The 25297-nt window shown below is 39.7% G+C and overlaps 3 protein-coding genes across 8 annotated transcripts in view; 2 read left to right on the top strand and 1 right to left on the bottom strand.

Annotated features, from left to right (window-relative positions):
* KDM1B (lysine demethylase 1B) overlaps positions 1-2188 on the bottom strand; it is a 35312-nt gene extending 33124 nt beyond the window's left edge. For 2 of the 4 annotated variants that reach the window (XM_063298946.1, XM_063298949.1), the window contains exons 1-2: positions 2073-2188; positions 1280-1324 (exon numbers count right to left, since the gene is read on the bottom strand). The gene's annotated coding sequence lies outside the window, so the exon portion shown is untranslated. Of the gene's footprint in view, positions 1-1279; positions 1441-2072 lie in introns of all 4 variants that reach the window. The other 2 variants (XM_063298947.1, XM_063298948.1) reach the window with 2 other exon arrangements.
* On the top strand, positions 2181-13740 carry TPMT (thiopurine S-methyltransferase). 3 transcript variants are annotated; one of them, XM_063298955.1, is made up of 10 exons: positions 2196-2302; positions 2534-2586; positions 4076-4254; positions 5221-5313; positions 7286-7418; positions 8115-8167; positions 8993-9067; positions 10555-10640; positions 11383-11427; positions 13497-13740. In XM_063298955.1, the coding sequence occupies exons 3-10, from the start codon at positions 4115-4117 to the stop codon at positions 13616-13618; spliced, it is 747 nt and encodes a 248-aa protein (XP_063155025.1). In that variant the 5' UTR covers positions 2196-2302; positions 2534-2586; positions 4076-4114; the 3' UTR covers positions 13619-13740. The 3 variants fall into 3 exon arrangements, with proteins under 3 accessions (XP_063155024.1, XP_063155025.1, XP_063155023.1); XM_063298954.1 differs by lacking the exon at positions 2534-2586 and having other exon boundaries at positions 2181-2302; positions 4072-4254; XM_063298953.1 differs by lacking the exon at positions 2534-2586 and having other exon boundaries at positions 2206-2302; positions 4092-4254.
* Positions 13741-17711: 3971 nt separating this feature from the next.
* NHLRC1 (NHL repeat containing E3 ubiquitin protein ligase 1) lies at positions 17712-20112 on the top strand. Its single transcript, XM_063298945.1, has one exon. It carries the CDS (start codon positions 17813-17815, stop codon positions 19013-19015), a length of 1203 nt encoding a protein of 400 aa, XP_063155015.1. The 5' UTR covers positions 17712-17812; the 3' UTR covers positions 19016-20112.
* The last annotated feature ends 5185 nt before the right edge of the window (positions 20113-25297 follow it).

The following is a 25297-nucleotide window of genomic DNA, read 5'->3' as shown; positions in this document are numbered from 1 at the left end:
CATTTTATCTTTCCTCCATCGTATTCCCCAATGAGTCAGGGAACAGCCAGCCTGAGATCTCTTCCTGACTGCCTCCTTTCCCAGAGCTTAAGGATAGCTTCTGCCCTTTTGTTTTTGGAACGGCTTCTGAATGTTTCCACAAGGCCTTATCTGTGGCAGTCTACACACCCAGCCTGAAGCAAATTCTCACAAGCAACAAGAAACAACAGGGCAATGATGCTAAAATGGGAACCAGACCTGCAACAAAACCAGATGTCTATTCTCCCCCACATCTACAACAGCATCATCACAGGCCCCAACAAGTGCACACACAAGATTAGAGATGCCTTCACACGCTCTTCCTCTACTGTCGCATAAGCCAGCATCTCCCAGCAATGCCTCTTTAGATTCTACGCAGGACAAACTTCGTGAAAAAAATTAATGGGCAAAGTTTAACAACAGGACTCAAAGCAAGGACAAACTTATATCAAAGTAGTTCAACCGCCCAGGACACTCTATTGCAGATCTCAGAGTGACCATTTTGGAAAATGAGACTTTAACAGCATTACTGAACAAGAAATTACTGAACTCACATACTTCAAAAGATTTCAGGCTATCTCAAAAGGTCTCAACAAACTCATAGGGTTTTTAACACATCACAATTGTTAACTGATAAGGTACTGACAATCCATCTCATTCATAACTGCATCTACATAGCCAACCTGTCATCCCCTCCCTTCATTCCAATTTAAACCTATCAGTCAACCATTCTATGCATCTGATGAAGTGAGCCGGAGTTCAGGACAGCTAATGCCTGGTAATAAAATGTGTTAGTCAGAAAAGGTACTACCAAACTGCTCCTGATTTTTGGCTGCCATAGACTAAGGTTCTCCTACAAGGTCCAAGCACAGGAATACATGGTGCTGGCTATCATCTGCTTTATCATGATTTATCAGATATATCATGACTGACACATTAAGTCAAATAATTTTAATTTGCCATAATGAGCAAATCACCAGCTTTTGCTTTTTTTTCCCTTTATGCAAGAAGTACTATTTAGATGAAGATTTTGGAAGGAAATTGACATCCAGCTGAATTCATATCAGTTGTAGATTTAAAAAAAAAGAAATGAGAACTGAGGAATCAATATACAATTGAAGACTAGCAGGAACATTTACAGCTCATCAGCTCCACAATTTCTTATGGGCTATAAATAAGAAGATGGGTTGCAACTGCATGAGAAAGAAGAAAATTATGGTTCTCAGAAGTTTCATAGTATAAAGGGCAGCTTTTTGTTTACCTAGGAGTCCAAGCACCCAATTTTCAGATGTGCAATTAAGTCAATCTGTAATAACACAAAGAGAAAGAAAAAGAAAGCATTGTAAAAACAAATGAAAGTGGCATAAGCAGCACTGAATCTTCTTCCTTTATGAAAGTCTCACTCCACCCAATTCCTCTTTTCTACAAGAAAGAGAACTATCTCATCAATTCCAGATCACAATCGAAAAAGCTTTAGGCAACAATCTCCCTTGATAAATTCTACAGAAGCATCTCTTAGAATCCCCCCAGTTCAGCACTTCAGTGTCTCCAAGGAGACAAACTGGAGCAAAACCCTGCCTCGAAATCGTACCCTCCGGCCTTCTCCTAATCCTAACAAGCTTCGTAGAGTTTTTCGGGTTTTGTACACATTTTATTTCACCCTGCCCCTGGTGCTGAAAGGGCGCTCTGCCCACGGCTCGGAGACAGATACGAGGGGGGTTTTTTGTTAACAAAAGAGACTGCTGCGCCCCGGCACTGAAAATAAGCTGGGGGGCGAAGTCCCCGGCTGGCGTCCCTTTAAAACCCCAGGATCTGGAAGGCAAGGAGTGAAGAAGTAAGCCCTTCTTCTTCCGCAAATGTCCCCAGTGAGCGCAGACACACATTTTTGTAGCGGAGGATCCCCCTGTGGAGGGCATCCAGTGTGCGGGGAAGAGACGGGAGCTGCCGCAGGTCGAAGAACGGCAAAGACCCCCAGGCCCGCCGTAACTTTCTACCCCAAGAGGGAACGCCCGCCTCGGCTCCTCCAGCCTTAGGAGCCCCCACCCCACGCTTACCACCGGCCAGCCCTTCCCGTTGGCTCCGCCAGCGCCTGCCGCAGCTGCTTCCGCGGGCCGCAGCGCGTAACGTGCTGGGCGAGGGGAGGAGACAGTGTTGCGAGCCTCTCGCTTCCTCTCCTCCGCGCGCGCGCGCAGCCAGAGAGAGCAGCCGCGCGCAGCCCAGGATCGGCGCCTCCGGGGGCTCGAGGAGCTGAGCGACCAGCCTCCCGCCGCTGCTCTTCGTCAAGGTTACTTTTTTCCTCCACTTTGTTCTGGTTGCTGTTGTTCTTTCTCTGTTGCGGGTCGAAGGGAAGGCCGTCAGATCCGAACTAAGCAGCGGCGCCCATTTATTTCTGTTTAGATTTGTATCGCGGGTTTATTTCTGTTTATGCGAACACCCAGGATAGTTGAGATAAAATGTAACAGTAAAATCAGTACAGTGAACGATCAAAATTAAAATGGCTGTATTTTCGTCTTAGTGTGTGGCTGCATCTGGTTGATCTTGGCGGAACTTCAAAAGTTGGCAAGCTTAGTACAGGGATGGGAGACCACCAGAAGATTTTAGGATAGTAGAATAACAAAATATTTTGGAAGAAAGCAATAGCGAACTTCCCTAATTTGCCAAGAAAACTACACTGATATTTCAGTGTAGTCTCCAGGAGTTCAGATCGACTCAAGGAAGTTTATGCTGGCTTGAATTGACTTGATTTAAATTCAGAGACTGCAGATTCACTCGTGTTTGCTCAGGGTAGAGGATGCAATGAACACTGTGGGTTTTACTTTCAGTAGAAAGAGAGACAACTGTGGCAAATTTATTTGTTTGTTTATTAAAGAGGTTTATATGGCCGCCCAACTCACTCATGGTGACTCCAGGCAGCTTACAAAAATAAAACCCTCAATGCAACCCACCCCCCTGCATTATAGCCCAAACGCAGCTTGCAAGTTTAGAAGTTTAGAAATGGTTTATGAACCAATAAAACATGTAACAGCAGGAGAAGAACAGTCTGAAGACCAGAGGGCACAACCAGCACATTTTAATTTGCTGAAAAGCTAAGCAGAATTTTAAAAGAAGTTTTAACATCTTGTCTAAAGCTAAACAAAAGGACCTCTAGGAAGGTTTTAAATAATGGACAGAATCACATAGGCAGAGATGACTTTTCAGGTAACCTGGTCTACAAAAGCCATTAAGGGCCTGCCATGGTTTTGAAACAAGCCCAGTGAACTAGTGAAAACAAAATGATTCAGCTGCACCCCTTTGGTCTAATTGCACTTTCTGAATACTCTAAAAGAGCAACCCTGCATCAACTGGAAAATTAAATTAGACAAGCCCCCAGGAAAGTAATGGCTGATATCAATCTCCTTAATGTTGACTGGGAAAATACATCTTTAATCTATTGGAAGTAGGAACCCACCCAAGGAACCAGTGGAAAACTGGGCAATAGCTATAATGGAAATGTGCTAAAAAAAATCAGGAAATTCTGAAGGAATTCGGTGAATTATTTGCAGCTATCTTCACTATTGAAATGAGCAAGGAGAATTGATCACACTCTGAATCCATTTAGACTTTTGGATACTATGGAATTTCCAGTTGGTTGTGGGTCTGCTAGCCATTTGGCAGCACTCGTTGTAACTCATTTGGGACTAAAAATTGTGCTGAAGTCCTCTTAACATGATTGTAACTCAGAGAACATTATTCTGCCCTTTCTCCTCTCATGCAGAATTATGTGTACATTTGTTAACATAACCGTAAAACACACCCTTTCTTCCTTCCCTTCCTCTCACACACACACTACTTTCATTCAGGAAATCAGCAATACATTATGGGGTCTATGCTGTGGAATGAACTAGGAGGAGAGCCAAATATAATTCTTTAAATAGCTATTAGTGCAAATAATAGCTCTCTGCATATGTTGCAATATGTTATTCAAAAATATAATGATTTTTAGTCTGAGGATGCAAAAATCATTACCTTATGAATGTACACAAATGTTTTAAGAGCAACATTAATAATTCACAGGCAGTTTTTGGATAGTTTAGCCTGTACAAAGGTTGTCTGGGCCATGGAAAATTCCTCCAGTTCCTCTAGAAATGAAGATTGTGATGATCCTAAGTTACAATGGAATCGAGTGATGACTGAAAAGGAATGGCTAAAGTACTGGGAAACAGGCAATATTGGATTTCATAAAAAAGAAGAACATCAGTAAGTATTCTGCTAGCCCAGGAGTCCTCATCCCTTTCAGCCTAATGATCACTTTAAAAAAAATTGACGCATTGCAAAATGTGTGAGAGGGGCCTGGCCCATTCACAACATAGCTGCCAAAGGGGATGTGACCTGTTTTAAAATGCTTATTTGTGGTGTTATTCATACTTTACCATCTTTGCTTTTGGCTTCTTTCTGGTCAGGGACAATGAGCTGCAGTCACCCATGAAGTTTATCAAGCCTATTTGGGCTCAGAAAGAGACATTCTTGGCATGTATTTTGGTTTAGCATGTTGGCTTCTGTTCATTACATTCTTTTTTTTTTTTAACAAAAGTCTAGAAAGTTCCTGAGCAACACTGGGGACCCTGGTACTAGTGCCATGTTATAATGTGTTTTATGGCAGAAGTTTTTCTCATTTCTCTCTCTTCCCATATCTCCCTCCTTCTCATGCTTACGGTCACAAAAGACTTACAGTATTTACACTCATAGCCATGAAAATGTATTTTGAGGGCTGTTAATTCAGAGTACTTAATTATCTCTTTTGCTTTGCAGAATCACAGGGTGCATTCTAGCTCACTTATAGAAAGAATTATTATTATTATTATTATTATTCTCATCATCATCATCTGCCTTTTATTTTGTACAATTCAAGGAGCACACATAATACTTCTGCCTCCTATGTTCCCCACAACCCCCATCAAGTATTTGCAACACTCAGAGAAAACAAACATTATGATTTATTACAGTGTGTGAAACCAACCATGTTTTCTTCTGTATTCTTGTTGCAACAAATAAACCTTTTTGGTAACTGATTTTGAGATACTGAAGAAGCTCAGTGTTTGAATTGGTATTCCCCTCCCCCACCCCGAAATATTAATTGGTTATATAAGTGGAACCTGAGTGTGAAGATCAGTTACTTTATGCTTTTTAAAACAAATAACATTTTCTTTCTTTCTTTTTTGGTAGACTCCTAAAGAAATACCTGGATATTTTTGTCAACGGCAGGAAGGAACTGAGGATATTTTTTCCGCTTTGTGGGAAAGCTGTTGAAATGAAATGGTAAATGAATGGTCAGATCATTTCAGCATTATCTAGATATCATTATACCACTTCATGAGTATAAACAAATAATACCACCCAATAAAATATGGGAAAAATTTGTATAATGTTGCTGAGTCACTCATACTTATTTTCAGCTATCCTCATGTAATATTCTTCTTCACCAGACAGACTTGGTCCCTCTATTTCAGAATGTTCACCTTGCTAAGTCATTCTCCTCAAGCTAAGAAATAAACCAGCTTTCCTCAACCTGGTATCCTCCAGAGCTTTGAACTGTAGCATCCATCATCTATGAACAGTGATGGGCCAGTTGGAATACATGGAGCTGTAATCCAAACATCTGAAAATGGATTAGGGTTTAAATGACTTTAATCAGTTCATTGAGACAAGACATTGTCTGTTAAAATAAGCAGGAGCTGTGCAAGGACTCTAGCAATCAGTCAGACCCCTTGCATATAGCCAGAGATGTTAGCTGACAGTAATGAAACAATAGAGAGGCATGATTAGAATAGTTTGAGGTTGAAAAACATGTGGCTGTCCAGATCAATTTGTTTATTTTAGATTTTTTTTATCCCACCTTTATTATTTTTATAAATAACTCAAGCTGGGGAACATACCTATTACTCCTTCCTCCTCCTATTTTCTCCACAACAACAACCCTGTTAGGTGAAGTGGGCTGAGAGAGAGTGACTGGCCCAAGGTCACCCAGCTGGCTTTCATGCCTAAGGCGGGACTAGAACTCACAGCCTCCTGATCTCTAGCCTGCTGCCTTAACCGCTAGACCAACCTTTCTCAACCTTCTGACCCTGGAGGAACCCTTGAAATATTTTTCAGGCCTTGGGGAATCCCTGCACATTCAGGCTCAAATGTAGGCCAGAAGTTACAAAATTATTTAATTCGTTTCATGTGCAGGCCTGTATATATGTATTAACAGTGTTCTTAAACTAAAAATAAAGAATGGAACTTGCCTCTTTAATGTGAAGTTGTCCGAATTTGAAATATTTTTTAAAAATAAATTGTGATCTCCCAGGGAACCCTTGGTGACCTCTTGTGCAACCCTAGGGTTCCACAGAACCCTGGTTGAGAAACCCTGCACTAGACCAAACTGGCTCTCAGTTGCTTAATTATAGTTTCCTGGGTGAAGCTGCTAAGCCTTATAGCCCAGCAACATCTGGAAGGTTAATAGCTCCCCACTCCTAGAATAATCAATAAAATATTGAAGCTTTAGGTTTGAATAATACTGCAATCCATTTGGATGCAAATACTTCTTAATTTATTATTGAAGTCTTTATGGTATTCACAACACTGCTAGTATTAAAATGGATTTTTCTGTGCTTATTTGTTCAATAATCACCCAAGAAATTAATGTAATTTGGGTTGTGTCTCACTTTGAATGAAATGCTGGGCAAAAAAAAAAAGTCTCATTATATCAGTACACTGATACTTCATGATGCTATGTTTTGTGAAACATTCCCAGTTTATCAAGGATCCACCAACTGAGTGGGTTTAATCAATATGGACATAAACTTTTAAAATGTAAGAGTTAATAATGTAGACAAATTTCATATTCATCGTGGATGCTGCACTCCAGCACACATCTACATCTTGACGTTCCATTTTCAGTAATTTTATTATATCACTATTGGGGGGGAAAAGGGTCGAAGGCACTTCATGGAAAAGATCCCAATGGTATTTAGCAGGTTGAAAAGTCTTATGAGAAACTAGAGAGGCAAAGTAGGATAAAGCATTCCGTACCACTTCCTACCCTCTCATTGCATTGTGCTTCCTTTCTTCAGTTCAAAGCTTTATGTGCTTAAAAAAATAGCTAGAATTCTCTTGCACACAATATGCTGATTGTTAGACAATGGCAGTTGCTCACTAGCACCAAGAGGACTTTGATCTATCTTCTTTGATTGTAAAAAAAACTCAATAACACATGAGTAAACACGGCATGTTTTATTGCCCCTTATAGGTTAGCTGACATGGGACACCATGTGGTTGGTGTGGAAATCAGTGAAAGTGCACTGAAGGACTTCTTCACAGAACAAAATCTTTCATTTTCAGAAGAAATGGTTCCAGAAATCCCTGGAGCTAAATTATTGAAGGTATGTATTGAACTCTCTGTTTTCTTTGTAGAAATTTATTTATGTTTATTAGTGTAGCTTAGCCTAAAAGTTTATCAGTGGCCCAAAATGGATATATCCCTGGTTTATTGCAAACCATGATTTAAAATATGGATCCTTGCAAACCATCATTAAACTACATTAAATGAAATAATAATACTGATTATTCCAAAGGTAGTATAGTAAGTAATTAATAGCATTAGGGTATTAATGCTGAAAGTAGAATTAAAATCTGTAACCGTTATTGAAAGAGTAGAATTTTTTGATAGAAGTTAACTCCTTGATGAGAACTGAAAAATTCATCCTTATGAAGTTCCTTTATTTAGGCTGAAATCTCAGATAGACACCTTGCATGTTTAAGGTTAGATACTTGACAATCCTTAAGCATTACATATAATATATATGTACATACATACATTTCTATATATTATTGCTCATCCTAAGTACAAAATTATTATATTTTATTGCTTTTATTATTTTAATGCTTAATTATTTTAATGCTTAATTAATTTTGTTTTCTGCCTATAGGAACAGTATAATATTGCTACTAATAAAATACAACTAATAATAAAATAAGATAGGATATTTAGATGTTAAGAAATTGTGTTAATTACTTTTTCTGCCATGTTGCTTTATTTTTTATTTTTTTAAAAAAAGTTCATTTACTTTTCACTGTAGAGCACATCTCTGAATATTTGTCTGTACTGTTGCAATATCTATGATTTGACCAGGTAAGAACAAATTAATACTGAGTCTTTCCATACACATTAATTCAACTCCACCTGTAATGCAGCATAGGTAGTATCTATGGGAAACAACATCTTTCTCTGGGCTCTGGCTGAAGTGTGTACATGACTGTGTAATGTGCTTTTCATGCCATGAAAACAGACATTGGCTGAGTTCCCACATCATGCTAATAGTTGGTTAAATGGGCTAGATTATATAACACCAAGCCAGGGATCAACCATCTTTTCAGGCATTGGATACTGCGACATAATATTGTGTAATGATGCAGATCTCTGAAATGATTTTAAAATATTTTAAAATGGCCCAGAACTCACTAGTTCATCAAATCACCTGATATTTTGATACTCTTATTGTAAGGTATCATGCTAGAATATTGACATTTCATAAGATCTAGTGATCTTGCCAGATTCTGGAGATTTTTGAGAAAACATCAATTTTCTCAAAAGTGGGGGGCTTCTGGGTGCCAGTTAGGGGCTTGGTAGATGCTGTGGCATATACCATAATGTGTTGGTTCACAAATGATGCTAAGCCAGAATCAAGCATACCATATAATGGCTTAGTATTATGTGCGAATGAAGCAATTACGTCAATTCGTTTTCTGATTCTTGGATTGTATTAAGCATAATTCCTGCTAGTTCTGTAGAATGCTCTGCATCCACACCAGAGCTGTATCTTTAGGCTGTTTCTTGTTTATGTGGATTTTGAAACCTTTCACTTTTGCTTTTTTATGCAACATTGCTTTTCTGGTATGACTAATTGCACAATAATAACATATACAAATTCTGATGTGACTTTTTCTCCCCCTGTAGCACTGTGACTGGTCATTTTGATGGGATTTGGGACAGAGGCTCTCTAGTAGCTGTTAATCCTTCTGAGAGAGAACGGTCAGTAACTGATACTGCATTTTATGTTCCTATCAGGATCGACGGAGTTGGTCATTGAAGCCTTGGGTGCTAAGGAAATAGCATTGTTCCAGTCATTCTGCACTTGGGGTACCTTTACTGAACAAGTTCTGCCACTTAAATGAAATGATATGGAAATGCCTGACACGGGCTGTGATTAAGGTCATTGCATTTAAGTCACGGCTTGAACTGCACTGTCACAGGTAGCGCGTAAGGTGTGGTTAGGCTTGAATGACAGCATTTGACAGCTGCACTCAGGTACTTTATTTCTCTTCTCCTGACAACTACGGCTGTTGCGTTGCCCTAATAGGGATCAGGGTTGCAGTGCAGCAAATTAGTGCAATGGACTGAGTGCTCTGAGAAACCCATCAAGACTTCGCTGGCCACATATAATTGCTGCTCCAGGGTTGGTTTCCCACTCAGAACAGCTTGGTATCCAAAATAGCTGCTCCGCAATTCCCTGACGCTTTTCTTCACAATTGTTGCTTTATCCTTTTGGAACCTGTATTGGGTATCACTTACATCTGGATTTTTGGCATGTCAAGTTTTCCTTTTGGAATTTAATTCTTAACCATCTTGGATGATGTTACTTGCTTCTGGAGTTATTGACTGACATATCTGGATTGTGATCTGTGCCTGCTCTGGACAGGGCTACCCAGCTTTCATTTCTCAGGCTGATAACCAGTAGTCCCCGTAAACCTGACCTCTAGTCAAGGCTGACAAAGCAGGCTCTGCTGTAGATAGTGTGTTGATCTACTGTGATATAAACAGGGGGTTAAAAATGTGCATGATGCATACTGTGTAAGCCACAGTTTACTGAACAAACCATGACTGGCTGAGTTTACACAATGCAATCATCACACAAACTTAGAGCTGACAAAACATAGCAGCTGGGTTCCCATGTCACAACAAACCAGAACCAAACAAAATATGCTGTGGTGTAGCACACTGTACAAACCCAGCCAGTGTGAAGCCTGAACCTGAAAATTCAAGCAACACCTGCTTCCCCTTCCCCAGGCTCATATATGAGTGAGATCCAGTGTGCTGTAGTGGTAATGAGCTGGACTAGGGCCAAAGAGATACAGGCTGAAATCCACCTCCAACTACCTCACGGTTTGTTGTGGGGATAAAATGAAGGGAGAGTCCAGCTCCTGGAGAAAGGATGAGAGGGGAGAAGGAGGAGGAGGCGGCAGCGGCTCTGTGGTTTCACACCCCACACTAAGCTACAGCACAGTTTTGGCTTAGCATAATTATAGGAAAGTAACCTTTGTAGTAAGTTAGTCATGTTTTACAGATTAGCAAGTCAATTGTGGGAATCAACACAATTGTGACTTAAATAGGTTTAAGAATCATAGTTTATTGTATTGTGTGAATCCAATTTTTCTCATATTAATTCTGCATTTTCAATTCTTTCTTTGTAATAAAATAAGAGTTTTCCCAGATATGTGCTTCTTGTCCTTTCCTTTTAGCTATGTCCAGTTGATACTGTCACTAATGAACAGAATGTGTCGCTGTCTTCTCGTTACTTTGTTATATGATGCAAGAAAACACAAAGGTAAGATATTGGGGTTAAAACAATATCAGCTAGATATTGTGAGAATCTTACAATGATTTACAACCTTTGTAGCTGGAAGTAAGACTTTAAGATTAGTCTGGAACTGGGTCATGGGGTTGGTCTGGCATGGTTAGAGGGCAGTGTGACTTTAGCAAATCTGAACAGAAAAGGTCCCTCAATGAATGTTGGTCTATATTCCCACACCTTTCCAACACTTTTACTGTATTTATTCAAGGATATGCATATTTTTCATGGGTTCAGCTTTTAAACTGGGCAACCATGATAATTTATTTTTTAAAAATCCAGTTAAAAACACAATTTAGTTCAAAAATATAATTCAAACAGACCAGATCACTAATGTGTAAGAATATAATATAATGAACAATCAAAGTATTCATAGATCTCCAGGGTATGGTGATTGCAATTAAATATTTTTTTTTAAATCCACAATTCAGTATCTTGGAATCTGCTGTAATTTTTTAGTACCCAGTTCAGAAATAAAACTGGGAGTACAGTTCTAAATATCAAGAGCAAGCCATTGCATAAGGTTTTTCAGGTGATTGCCCTTTTTTTCACACCTATCTACTCCCATTCATCCAGTTTTGGAAATATAAATGGACTGTTACAGACTGAATTGACATTAAACTAACTGCAGCCCTGAATTCTCATTTTTTAAAAGTGAATACTCAGGGCCATGGATGGTTTCAACTTTAATTACTTATATCCATCATTTTTATTGTAGGTCCACCATTCTATGTTTCTGATTCAGAAGTGAAAAGTTTATTTGGTGAGTCAATGGAACAGAAGCCTTAACTTCTGCCCAAATGCAGTTTACAGTTGCAGTTGCCCTCGTCAGATGTGAAAATGCTTATCTCAACAGACAAGGAGGGAACAGGGCTGTCTCAACTGGCCCCCAAACCAGGACCTTAGTATGCTATTTGGGGGAGGAGATCCTGTTAAATCCAAATGTCTGATAAATCAAAATGAATGGCATTTGTGTTAATTTACATTATTTGCATAATCAATGTAAATGGCATCATTTGCACAAAAAAATCTTGGTTTAATAGACAAAACACTCAATTCAATGAAAAATTTGTCCATTGCATGCAAAGTCCACTAAACGGAGGTCTGTTTAATAGAGGGCGTGCATCAAATAATAGTGTCCACTGATGTGCAGATACAGTTGTGCATATGCAGGACCTCTTTCTCTCTCTGCAAATGATCCTACTGTTTGGAGCAGAGCTACTCAGTGTTGTTCCTCTTACCTGTTGTGTTATATACTCTTAATAATCCCTGGGAGCTAAAGTTTAGAAACAAATTTTGGCATTTTCTATATTTGAAAATATGTGGGGATATTCTGCAAGAACATTTGTTTCCTAAACTGCATCTAGAGGTATATGCAGTCCAAAAACAAGCACAGGGAATATCTCAAAGCCCTCAGTGTGTATCTGCTATTTGTTTTGTGCTAGAAAAGAAGAAACTTGAATCTGTACATCTAGCAAACAGATATTGTATCCAATGGAAGATATTGTATCCTTCCAGTTCAAGGTTATCTTCCATGCTGAGTCCTAGTAACTTAATCTAGATTCTTGGATTTATTCCAGCTCTCTTTAGATTCCAGTGTCATAGCATAAATCTAACACCCTTTGCGTTCACCTTTCCTAATTATTTTGGACAGCATCTGCTTTTCAGGCCCATGATAGGGAAATTTCCTTTTTGTCCCAATCCATGTCCAGCCTGTTATCTGGATTGAGCTACATGGAAATGTCCCATTTGTCTGCACTGCTTCCAGCTAGTTGGATCTAGAGATATGCCAGTGGAAAGCATTCTTGTAGCCATGGTCTTGTGCTTGAAGAAGGCTGTACAAAGAACAGTAAAGATACCTCATGACATTGTGTAATTCTTTGTGCTAATCCTTGAGATATTGAGCAAGACTTTGTGAGAACAGACCTCAGGAAGCTGAAAATTGGCTTGTGGCAGCAAATGTGGTACACAAGAGATGGTGCAACTCCTTCTGCTAGTTTGCATCTTAAAATACTGGGCAGGTCCTTGGTGTGACATGAATCTTGGGAGATTGGCCAAGGTCTTTTTGCACAGCATTGTTTTTTAATTCTCATTTATCATGCAAGGGACTTGTTTTAATTGGGAAATTCCTTCCATTTATGTAGGGGGCTGTCCCCTGTTGGTAGGCTACCTCTGGGTCCAATTTTTAGTAAGAATAACATCTCAGTATAAATACACATAGTTGTATTCTTACTCTTGCCACTATTCGCTATGGTTGCCTGACTATAATCATAGTTTTCTTTTTGTGCAAAAGCATGCAGAGGTAATAGCTTGACCATCATACACAAATATAGCAAAGCCTATCAACAGCCTCCCCATTAATTAAAGCACCAGGTTTCCCAAAAGCACATTAAAATGATTAAAACAGATTTTATCTTAATATATAGCAGCATATAAAGTTATCCTTATGGCCTGTATTACTTTGATAAGAGATACTAAAAAATAAGCATGATTTTTTTTTTCCATACAAGGCTTTTATAATGTGTAACAGAGGAAGGGGAAAGAATAGTTTAAGCAAAACCAGAATGATAATGATTGTTGTAAAGACCATTGTAAAGACCATGCTAGGGAGAGTGGAAGGCAAAAGGAAGAGCGGCCGACCAAGGGCAAGGTGGATGGATGATATTCTAGAGGTGACGGACTTGTCCCTGGGGGAGCTGGGGGTGTTGACGACCGACAGGAAGCTCTGGCGTGGGCTGGTCCATGAAGTCACGAAGAGTCAGAAGCGACTAAACGAATAAACAACAACAACAAAGACCATTGAAAGTCATTTTTCTCTCTCTTTCCTTTCAGGAAAAGACTGCGATATTCAGTGTCTTGAAAAAGTCCATAGTTTAGAAGAGCGACATAAGAAGTGGGGTTTAGATTATTTATGGGAGGCTTTATATTTGATTGTATTGAAAGAGCCAAGATGACCCCCTAGACTTTTAAACACTCTCATATAATTAATAATTAATTCTGCAACCCGTCTGGAGTCACCATGTGTGAGTTGGGTGGCCATATAAATTTGTTTAATAAATATAAATAAATAAATAAAATATTTCTGATGGCAATTTACTTAAACATTCCCTTTGCAAAGAAACCTATGTTGTGAAAATAGAATCCCAAGGGTTATATTAGGATTTGGGCTTTCTCCCCATCTTCCCATCAACTGGGTTCAGGTTGATCATTAGTTTTATGCCAGGCTAAATAAATAAGTAACATTACATAATACTGACTTTGCTGGAAAAGGTTACTTTGGCTGTAGAATGCTCAATTAAATGTCTACCTAGAGGCCTCCTATTTGATGTGTGTTTGCTGCCTTTTGTGGTGTTTCCTCCTGGTCCACTGCTTGCTGCATGGCATATACTTTTCTGTTGCACTAAAGACTACAAGGTAAAGATTTCACTCAAGTCAAGCTTCATGTCCTAACAGCCAGGAAACACGCTGAGACAAGGAACTGGTCTCTAATGTTTATTGCTAGTACTTAACAGAAATCCTAACAAACTGAAGAAGCGTGGGAAAACCCAGACATATAAACCCCAAAGGTTAAGGCGGTCCCAATCTGTGTCTCTTTGAATGGCTGACCAATTCCTCAGTGCTACGCATGCACTTGACAGTCTGGATGGGAGCCCCCTGCTCGCCATCCTTACTCATGACACTTCAGGTTGGATGACTCCATGGAAGAGTGTGTGTAGTTTTTGTGACAAGGATTCAGAAGAGGTTCACCACAGTTGCTTTCCAAGATGTATTTTTTTCAAACACCATGGGGTGATCCTGGTGGTCTCCTTTCCAAGGAACAGCAAAGATCAGCTTGGTGCTGGCATCTGCTTTGAGGAACAAGTACAGCCAGGGCAATCTGAGGCAGTGAGAGAATGTGCCAACATGCAATTTCAGAAATTAGAATCATAGAATGATCAATCAGTTTGTGCAGACTTGTTTTTCCTGCATACTATTGTGAATATATTTTTCAGCAGCGGTAGGCATGCCAAAAGTTTGACCTTATTTAGGAGGATAAGTCATTTCCCGAAGTAGGAAATCACCATCTGGTGAGGGGGAGAGAGAGATAAATAATAAATTATTGGCAAGGCTTGAGAGACTTTAAACTCCAGTAACTTCTGCTGATACCATCATGCATGGCTGCTATAGCCTGTCAGTTACACCATGCTGTCTGGAAAAAGCCCAGTATACTGAAAGCTGATTCATACTTTCTGGGGCAATTCTATTTGTCATAGCTACAGCCCACAGCCAACATGTAGGCACAGTTTTTGTTTGTTTGTCCCAAGCATTGGTTACTAGTTCTTTACTTGAAAAAGTACTGGATAGTGGTTTATGTGAGGTTCACAGCAAATGAGATCTGCTCACAGGTTTACAATCTGAAAAGCACAATCTAAAAAAGATAGAAGAGGAAGAAGAAAACAAATGTGGGCAAGAGGTTTTAAAATCTAAGCAGCTTATGAGTGGAAAGGAAATAATACACAGAGAAGAGGAGGCAAGTGCAGCTAGTCTCTCAATGGGAGGATGACTACATAAGAACATCACTGCAGATGTCGTAGGGTGACAGCCTTGTTACTTTATGGTAGCCCAAAATCAGGGCCTCATACACCTTTTAAAACAGATTTTACTGTAAGGCGTATGCTTTTGTGAGCAGTTGGCACACCTGATGAAGTCAGGCGGACTTATGCCTTATAATAAAATTAGTCTTTAAAAAGAATGTGCTACCAGAGTGGATATGTTATGAACTTTACTCAGTCACATCTAAGTGTTAGGAAACATTTGTTCTCTTGCTTTAGTTCGTGAAACAATAATAGAGAGGTCACAGCAAATACGTAAGAGTGATGTTCTGATCTGCAATCAAAGAAAATAGGAGTAGCTCAGACCCCATGCTTTATAACAACTCCAGCATGATAACAATAAATGGCCTTTGAAATGGTCTGGTTTGCACTGCTGTGCCACGAACAGAGGAAGAAAGGTAGCTGAGAGACCATTGTTCTGATGCAGCTGAACAATCAAAGTAGGGTAAGTACAGTATAATCCCAAACCAATCCTTGGCACATGGGCAAGGTGTTTCACAGGGATGGACCCAGGTGGGGCTCTTCCCTCTTTAGTCAATTTATGGGGCACATAGGGCAGCTCCTTGCTTAGTTGTAGCTATGCCTTTTGCCATCTTCCCCATCCACCCCTATAAGTGAAATCAGGAATGGAGACTGGACACTGTTTGAAGGTGTTGGGAAGGAATTTCACCCCTAGAAGTACCAGGTTTTGCTTATATGCCACCTTGTTATCATTACTGCATCTTTATTGGTGGCATCAGGGTCATCTGATACATTTCTAGGATCACTAGTTAGAGCACTCTGTTCCCCCCAAATGAGGTCCTCATAAGAGATCTTGGAGTGACAGATTCAGAGATCTAATCCAGTTTGGGGTAATAGGTCCGCATAGTAGGAGATGCCTATAATGGTATATATAATGCCTATGATGGTTGCTATAGTGGTAAGTCCACATCTCTTGCAACTGCCAATGGCAATCTGCCATATCAGATGGATAGCAAATTGAGCTGGGAGGTTAAAGGTGGTGGACCTGCTTTTACTCTCTAATGTATGCTGCTTGCTAACACAGAATGAACACCAGGAAGCATTACGGCTGCAAATTGTCTTTAAGAAGAGCTTCAGCTAATTCTATAATACCTTCTTCATGCCAAAATTTCCTTTATGCTTGCTATAATTCCTTTGGTAGCTAATTTGTCCCTGTGACTTTTTAAAATTTACTTTTAAAATGTACTATAATTAAAAAAAATCTATTTTTGATACTGATTTGCTCTTAAGTGGCCAATCAATATTCTTTTTAAAAACTACTTCCCTTATGATAAGTTGTGTAACATAAAGCATCTTGGTAAGTGGAGCTTTGTTTTCCTCACTACAACACAAACTATAATGTACATTAAGCTATTGAAGGAACAGGAACTTCATTCATTCATACCAAATTAGATCATGGAGGATCTCCAAGAAGGTGCTAGAAAAACTAAAGGAGGCAATATCATGGGAAGACTTGCTGGGGTGATAGGGTTCTTGATCTGCCACTAAAGACTTCCTTACATCAAGCTCAACTTCTGGACCACACAGTTGTAGCCATGTAGTTTTCCTGGCAGCAATACTAAAGTGGTTTACCATTGCCTTCTTCCAAGATCACTTTTTTATTCTTCTTTCCAAGCTACTGTCCTGGATTTCCTGGTTGTCCTATGCTACTAATGTTCTTTTGGGATCAGCCAAGATCAGTTACGTACTTCCACCTAGTGATTCCTGGCTTTTTAGACTTTTATTTATTACTTTTTAAAATATCTACCAAAGTAGTTGATAGGAAATATATTTGAGGGAAGAGTCTTTTTAGCAAAACTATGAATACAGGTGACCCTCTTTTAGCGACTGCCTTGTTTAGCAACTATTCGCAGTTACAATAATGATGAAAAAGTAACTGTGACCAATGCTCGCATTTATGACCTTCGCGGGTCTGTAGAGCAAAGGAAAGCTGAAGTAAGATCATAAGCACAGTTGCGGTTTCACTTGATGACTGCTTCACTTAATTACCAAGTTGCTGGTCCCAACTGTGTTCACTAAAGAAGGACTACCTGCATTGTTAGTGCTAATCAGCCAAGGCTGCCAAATCAACTTTCACCTTTCCCTGCTTTATTTATTTTAGTGGACTTTAATCTTATGTGAGTTGTTTGTGAATAAAATCAGACTTGCTAGCCTTACATCCCAAACTCACTGGAATGAATTGTGAAAGCTACATTTACATGGAGTGTATTACAGTTGTCAGGATTCATCTTTCAGTGATTCAGGTACATAGCTCTATCTCCTTTCTCTCACATTACAACTATAGAATTAAAATTGAACACATCAATTATTTGTATCCAGGCGCTCCTAATGCAAGAACTTTTATGCATGTTTTCCTTTACAGGGATTTTCCTCAAGAGGGCAGCAAACATCAATGCAAGCTTACGCTGTGGACTGTAGCCGTCAGCACAATCTGCATAAAGGCCTCTGAGGTAAGAGGGTCTTGTGACCAAACCAATGTGACCAGATGGCCCAGCACCCCACAAGCAGTGCAACAATTCTCTTAGAGTTGTACTAATGACGGCCAAGGCCACCGATAAAACAGAAATAATGACAGAGCTGCTAGATCAGTCTGAGAACAATCTGCTTGAATGCAAAGTGTGCTTTGAAAAATATAACCCACAGAAAAAACATCGACCAAGGAACTTACCGTGCGGACATGTTATGTGCCTGGAGTGTGTCATGTCTCTAGCTCACCCTCGGAATTTCAGGCTGGAGTGCCCTTTCTGTCGCCGAGCTTGCAAATCTTCAGAGACCAGCGACTGCTTGCCACTGTTGCACCTGATGGAAATCTTGAGTCCTTCAGCCAATCAAGCTCCAGTTGCAGGAGGGACAACAGGGAGAAGGGAGGATGTGGCTGCCCCTGGATCTCAGGTCTTCACATTTAATCTTTCTTTCGGAGGATGGGGAACGCTGATCAATCCCACGGGGATTGCTGTGTGTCGGAGCTCTAGCTGTTTAGCAGTGGCCCATGATGGCAAGAAAAGAATTAAGTTGTTCAGCTTCCATGGGAACTGCATTCAGCAGTTTGGAGAAAGAGGGCAATCAGGAAATGATCTCAGGTACCCAACAGATGTCGCAGTTACACTGGATGGCCATATCGTTGTCACAGATAGTGGGGATCGTTCTGTTAAAGTGTTTGATTATAATGGCAGGAGCAAGATGGTCATTGCAGAGTCCTTTTCTTTGCCGTGGGGCCTCGATACTACGCCACAAAATGATATCATCATGACCGATTCGGAGGCAGGTGCTCTGTATCGCTTGTCTGCTGACTTCAAAAAGGGAGAGTTAAAGGGAGTGAAAAAGTTGTATTCCAACCTATGCCACCCAAGGAAAGTGGCCATTTCGCAAATCTCCGGAGCCATCGCAGTCATTGAACATTTGATGGCAAAAGGGCCGTGCCACGGCAATACCAGACTGAAAATCTTCAACGAAGACCTGCAGCTAATCAGTCAGGTGGACAGCTTTGGCCTGAATCTCTTCTTTCCTTCCAAAGTCTATGCCAGTGCTGTGACCTTTAGCAGGGAAGGGCAAGTAATTGTAACTGATGCTTATAACCAAACAGTTTTCTGTCTTGGAAAACCTGAAGAATTCCCTGTATGTAAACCTTTGATAACTCAGGGTCTTTCCTACCCATTGGCGTTAACTTTCACATCAGATAATTCTCTAGTTGTTTTAGATGGTGGGGATCATTCTTTAAAAATCTATACTGTTAGCTAAACAGTAGTCTGGGAGGAACTGATCTTGCTCATAAGTTCAAGGAAGAGTATACAGAATGCTTAATTCTCCAACTCTTAGGGACTGGTGGGTTTGAGTCTTCTCTAGGTTAGCTGTACAGTAGTGGAATGCAGTTCATATGAGTTGAAACTAACTTAGTGTTGCAGTTTGATATCTACCTACCTGAATGGACGTCATGTTAACTTATTTCTGGACAGAACTGCACTGCAAAACGACCATCCCTATTAGAATTCTTTTGGTAAGATATATGGAGCCATATGTGACCTACTTGGAAACTGTATATACTAGATTCTAGATAGGATGAGTTTCTCTTGGGTTATCAATGGTACAAAGCCAGACTGTTTGATCCCCTACACCAGAAAGTTAGGGTTTCTTAAAACAAAACAAAACAAAACAAAAGGCAATGTCTATGTTAGAAAATAATTATGATTTGTGTTAGTTCTCCCTGACCTGATGCCCTCCAGTAATGTTGAGCCTGCCTATCCCAATATTTCTAGCCAGTGTAGTTGAGGATTCTGGAAGCTGACATTTTCACACATTTGGAAATTAAGAAAGACTGATTTATAACCAAGACTGACTCAGGAAACATCAGGGAAAATGGCATTTGTTAGTTATCCTGGGAATAGTTGCCTTCACTAAACGTTCTGCAGTGTCATCATGCAAAGTATTTAAAGCAGAACAAAACAGGGCAATGGAGTGACATGTTCACAGCTAGTTGAGACATGAGGATGACTCACTTCCATGCCATTGTACTAATTTCTTTCACACACCTTGCAGCTAGTTAAACCAGTGCAAACCTGCATGTGGAGAACATAAAGCATTAAGCAAAGTTTTTAAAATAATTCTGTACCAGCTGCAGTATCTTTCATAAAATAGACAAGCTTTATTTTTGTTTCACAATAGATATCTCTACCAGTTACTAATTATTTTTCCATGTTTATCTATAAAAGGGGTACATATTCAGTTGATTAAATTAACATATCTTCCCCATGATAAAATAAGCCAGAATTTTATTGTATTTGTGCAAGATCGCTGTTTTAAATCAACCATATGATCTATGTAAGGGACAAACTACACATTATGCAGTTACGTTTTACGTTATGTATTCCTTTCTTCGATGAGTGTGAATGAGATATATAACATATTATGCACAGTGATATGTTTCTTTGGTGTGTATGTATATATGTAATGTATATCTAAATGTATTAACTGTGTGTATATATAAGGAATACAAATACATACAGTCTTCAGAATTATGAGTTCCATTTAAATGGAAAAAACAAAACAAAACAAGGAAAGTCTGGCCATTTTCTTTGGGGCTATTTTTCTGCTCACCATTGTCCCTTACAGTTGCTTTCATCCAGTGAACATCCAGATAATTTCCTTCAAAGAATAAAACAAAGTTGGAGACCCATTTTTAATGGGGAAAAAGGCTAATGGAAGTTAAGCATTCTCCCCTCTCTTTTCCTTTGAAATGTACAGTCTCAAATACCTTTTTTTTTTTAAAGCAACCCAGAAATACACACGGTTGCCGCTAATGTATATCTGACTTTAACAAAAAGTGAACATAAGTCTCCTTCAAGTCAAGATAACTTCATTAATGCACCCATGGATTTTGGGCGGCAAGTAGTTTGCCACTGTCTTCTTCCAGAATTTTTTTTCCCGGTTTTCTAGTTTAGTCTGCAGCTAGGTTATTCTCTGTGATCTCCCACCCCAAGTGCCAACTTGGCCCAATCCTGCTTAGCTTTTAAGGTTACACATGGTTAGGCAGGTGCTGCTACCTGCTTTTTCAGCCTTGACATTGTTAGGAATCTAGGATTCATAACAACAGGAAAGCAAATATATTCCTCACAACACAAGGCACACTGCTATTGCTGTTTTCTTAACAAGAAGATAGAAATGATTTTATGGGATGAACTTAAAAAATCTGTGATAAATTATTTTCCACTTCTGGGGGTTAAAAAAGTAAAGTGCGTTGTTCATTGCTTAATCTGGTGGATCTTTGATTTTATGTAGTGTTCTGAGGTAAATTAAAACAGTTACATATGAAAAACTCATGAGATGCTATAAAAACATAATATTCTTGGAAATCCACATGGAAAAAAAAATACTGAGTCAAATTTTTGAATTGGGTCCAGAGTTCTTCTGAGTGGAAGAATGAGGGAAGGCAATATTTGTCATTTCCCCCTCCTCTCCTGCAGCTCCTATGCCCACAAATATATATTCTGGAAGGGTGGGACATTCCCTTGAATAGAGAAATGCTAAAGTAGGACTCAGTGCAATTTGGGCCCCATCCCCTACTTTCAGAGAAACTAAAATTAGATCTTGGATCCTTTTGCCAATAGAAGAAAATGTTTTGATTCACCGGAAGCTAATTCTGGATCCCTCCCATGATTTGTACAAAACTTACCATCTGACATGTTGCAGTTAGAACAGGAATGGAATTAGGATAAAAATAATGTGGAGTTTTTTTCCCCCTCTTCTTGGCTTTTGGAGAAAAACTTGGCAGTCAAGTATCCTACTTCTTGCAAAAAAAAAATTGCTTCACATCAACACAGGCATGATACAATGGACTGTCAGAAAAGCATGTTCATTTACAGAAGTAAACCTTTAATAAAATATTACAGTGCCTTCCAAAACAGGTGGGATTGAGAAGTATTTTTGATACTGGTTATGTCACTGGCTTCACATACTGAAAGGTAAAATAAGGGTCAACAAATTCATTTCAAGAGGCAGGAGAAAGGTTTGTACACAGTTTGGGGCAGTGTATGCATATTGCCTACATCCACAGAAAATGTATTATGGTTATTTTTTTAAATAGTCTATAAATAACCACAGCAGCATTTGATTCATTTAGTAGCTCTGGGCCAAAAGATATGGTGCCAGAGAACTGTGATTGGGTCTCCTGAATTTTGTTTTCATTTTAAGTAAGTCATGAGGTTTAATGTTCATACTTCTGCTGGAAAGTCTTTATTTCACTCCAAAAATCTATACTGTAAAACAGGGATAACAAAGTGCAGCTTTGGAATCGCATCCAGCATGCCAGGATTCCTATATTTGTGGCTTTCAGAGCCCCGCTGGAGTAGGGGGGACAAAAAATATTGCCACTTCTTTAAAATTTGGGGGCAGGTAAGAATTAATGTCTTAAAACACAGAAAAACCTTAAGATATCCATTGCATGCTGCAGTACGCCCCCCCTCCACATCCCCATACTGGAAAAAGGAAAGTTATACTTTTAGAATGTGATCCTAAACATGCCACACAAAGTTGTGAAAAATTGCTCCCTTCAAGGGTTTCCTTTCTCATCTGCATCTTGTATCAGGGCAGAGAAACTTTTCCTGTCCAGTACCTCTGGATTGTGGGTAAAAATGGAGCCCAAAATGGGCAAGGCCACCCTTTGCTTATTTTTTTTCCCTTTCTGCTATTGCCTGCCTGCCTGCCTGCCTCTCCCTCCCTCATCAGGGAAGGGACAGAACACTGTTGCCAGCAATCTGATTTTTTTTCATGCTTTACAATTGAGTGATATGAATTGGACTGAAGGCTATAAATTGCCCGCATTTCCATTTGTGTATGCATACATACATACACACATATATATAGATACATACATACAGTATGCATGCTATTTTTATTATTAATATAGCCTACCATTGCAGAAAAGCATCTTTGGGACTAACAAACAAAATTTGCAACAATGAGTTACAGTACAGAGAATGCTTCAGTTCAGAATTCCAGCCAATCCATTCCATTTCTCTCCCCCTGCTCACCTTTATGATTCCAAACTCCACTGCCAACAATCTGGATTCCATGAATAATGAATCAGTTTAATCATCCCTGATATTGGTTCTCTCCCCCCAATAATTTTGAAAATATTTTGGTTCCCACTGACATCCCTTGTGGCATCTTTTTGGAACTGAATTACAGGTAGTCCTCAACTTACAACCACAATAGGGACTTAAAAATTCATTGTTAAGCAGCATGGTCGTTAAATGGGGCGTCACATGACCACACCCATTTTTACAACATTTCTTGCAGTGGTCATGCAGTTCCCCTTTTAGTTTGCTTGTCAGAAGCTGGCTGGGAAGGTCACAAATGGTGATCACGTGACCCCAGGGCACTGCAACCATCGTAAATACATGCGGGTTGCTAAATACCCAAATTTTGATCACATAACTGTGGGGACACTGTGACGGTCATAAGTGTGAGAACTGGTCATAAGTCACTTTTTTCAGCACCGTCATAACTTCAAACGGTCACTAAATGAATGGTTGTAAGTCGAGGACTACCTGCAGAACTGCCACTTGGAACTGAGATCATTATTAATGTATACAAGAGAAGCCCACAATAATATCCTATGAGATCTGTAACTGCTGTTTACAAAAGGAAAGAGAAATTTTGAAGTGGGAACTATGGATTTTGACCAAAAATAAATAAAATTATTTATTTAGACCAAATCTTCTGCTTTGATACTGTAGAATGTTAAGATGTGATATCGTATGTTTGTTGTACAGTGGTTTGAAAATGATGTATTTTTAAGTGTATAAATTATCCAGCTGTGGGTTTTACAGATGCTGATCATGTGAGGAGGGACTATTTGGAGAAAATGATACTTTGCTCCTTCCACCACTACCCTCTCCTACCAGTTGGGTCCCTTCTTCTCTTTCCTAATGCTTTAATATATTGGCTGCTGTTTCCTGTTAATTAAAAGGGGAGAAGAATCTCAGTTCAGGACACTTGTTTAAGTGTTCTGCAGCTGTTAAACATTGTCTCTGCCTTTTTGAACAAAAGGGAAGTCCATACCTCTCCCCCAAAACAAATATCTAATGGTTTATTTTGTGGACACCCCACCCCCCTGTCAGCACTAGACCATTCGAGCATTCACACAATAACAGTCAGGAGCCTGGATTCCTTTAACTGTTTAATGAAGCAAAATGACTAGGACAGAGGTAAAGCTGTGAATGGAGAATTCCCACTAAAATACATTTAAAACTACATTCCCTTGTCTGCCTCCCTTTCCCATGAAAGTATGTCACCCTCCTTCCCATCCAGGTGGGGTTCCTGGTGTATCTCTAACCACTGGCCTTGATGTGACCCATCATAAATCTGTAGCCATAATAATGCAATTCACACTCCAACTTCACACCCCCTCCCATCCAGCGACAGAGAGTCTAAGCCATTGATAAGGAAGTGATGGAAGATGCTCCAATAAGGGGTTCTGTGAACCCTTTGATCAGAGGAATCTGACATATTGCCCCCCCAAAAAAACACATACACAGTATCAAAGCAGAAGACAGAATAACTGCAATAAAAAGAGAGAGGATATGATGGGGGAATCTTGTTAGTAAGGAGAGGGTTTGGAAGGGTATTTAAAATGAAATTTTCTTGTTAAAAGGGGTGGGTTTACATGACATGCATCAACCCACTTAGGATCTGGAAAGTGTTTCCATTGAATTAAATACTGCAATGATTTGTGATGAAAACGAGAGTCCAGGATGTCTTTAACTTTGAAATGCTGATGGCCATCAATCATGATGGGTGGAGAGGTTGGTGCAGGCTGGTGCCACTTAGAAGAATCAGGTGCTGACTTAAGCAAGCTGCAATGAAAAACAGGATGAAGTCACTTAAGGGTTGAAGGTAGTTGCAATTGTACAGTCACTGGGTTAACAATCTTAGTGATGGGAAAAGGACCCACAAACTTAGGAGCCAACTTTTTGGAAGGCTGCTGAGAGTGGAGAAATTTAGTAGAAAGGTAGACTAAGTCCCCAACTTTCATTTTCCACTCCGGGTGTCTGTGCTTGTCAGCAAACTTTTTGTGGGTGTCATGGGCATGATCTAGAGCCTGGGGAATGATCGGCCATTCCCTGGCGACCTGGGCAGCCCAATCAGCAACAGATAAATGAGGAGAGGATTGTAGCTGGAGTTCAGGGATTGGAATGAAGTCCTGGCTGTAAACAATGTGAAAAGGAGAAAATCCCGTGCTCTGATGCACCACATTGTTGTAAGCAACCTCAGCGAAGGGGAGGAGGTCAATCCAGTCATCCTCCTGAAAGCTGATGTAGCAACAGAGAAATTGCTCTAGAGTAGATTGAGGTTGTTCAGTTGCCCCGTCCGTCTGCAGATGGTTCGACGAGCTAAGGGATTGTTGGACTCCAATTAATTTTAAAAATGAGCACCAAAATTTTGAGGTAAACTGGACACTGCGGTCTGAAATCACACAGGTGGGACAGCCGTGGATCCTATAGATGTGCGTTAAAAACAATTTTG

This window comes from Candoia aspera, chromosome 3, assembly GCF_035149785.1.
Source record: "Candoia aspera isolate rCanAsp1 chromosome 3, rCanAsp1.hap2, whole genome shotgun sequence".
Lineage (NCBI taxonomy): Eukaryota > Metazoa > Chordata > Lepidosauria > Squamata > Boidae > Candoia > Candoia aspera.
The sequence above is the reverse complement of the archived record's forward strand: the minus strand, read 5'-3'. Positions and strand labels throughout refer to the sequence as shown.

Bases quoted from the DNA above. Each gene is read 5' to 3' on its own strand.
- TPMT (XM_063298954.1), top strand. From the start codon at position 4,115: ATGGAAAATTCCTCCAGTTCCTCTAGAAATGAAGATTGTGATGATCCT. The intron at 8,168-8,992 runs GTAAGAACAAAT...CTCCCCCTGTAG, and splicing joins AATATCTATGATTTGACCAG to CACTGTGACTGGTCATTTTG. The intron at 10,641-11,382 runs GTAAGATATTGG...TTTTTATTGTAG, and splicing joins TGATGCAAGAAAACACAAAG to GTCCACCATTCTATGTTTCT.
- NHLRC1 (XM_063298945.1), top strand. From the start codon at position 17,813: ATGACGGCCAAGGCCACCGATAAAACAGAAATAATGACAGAGCTGCTA.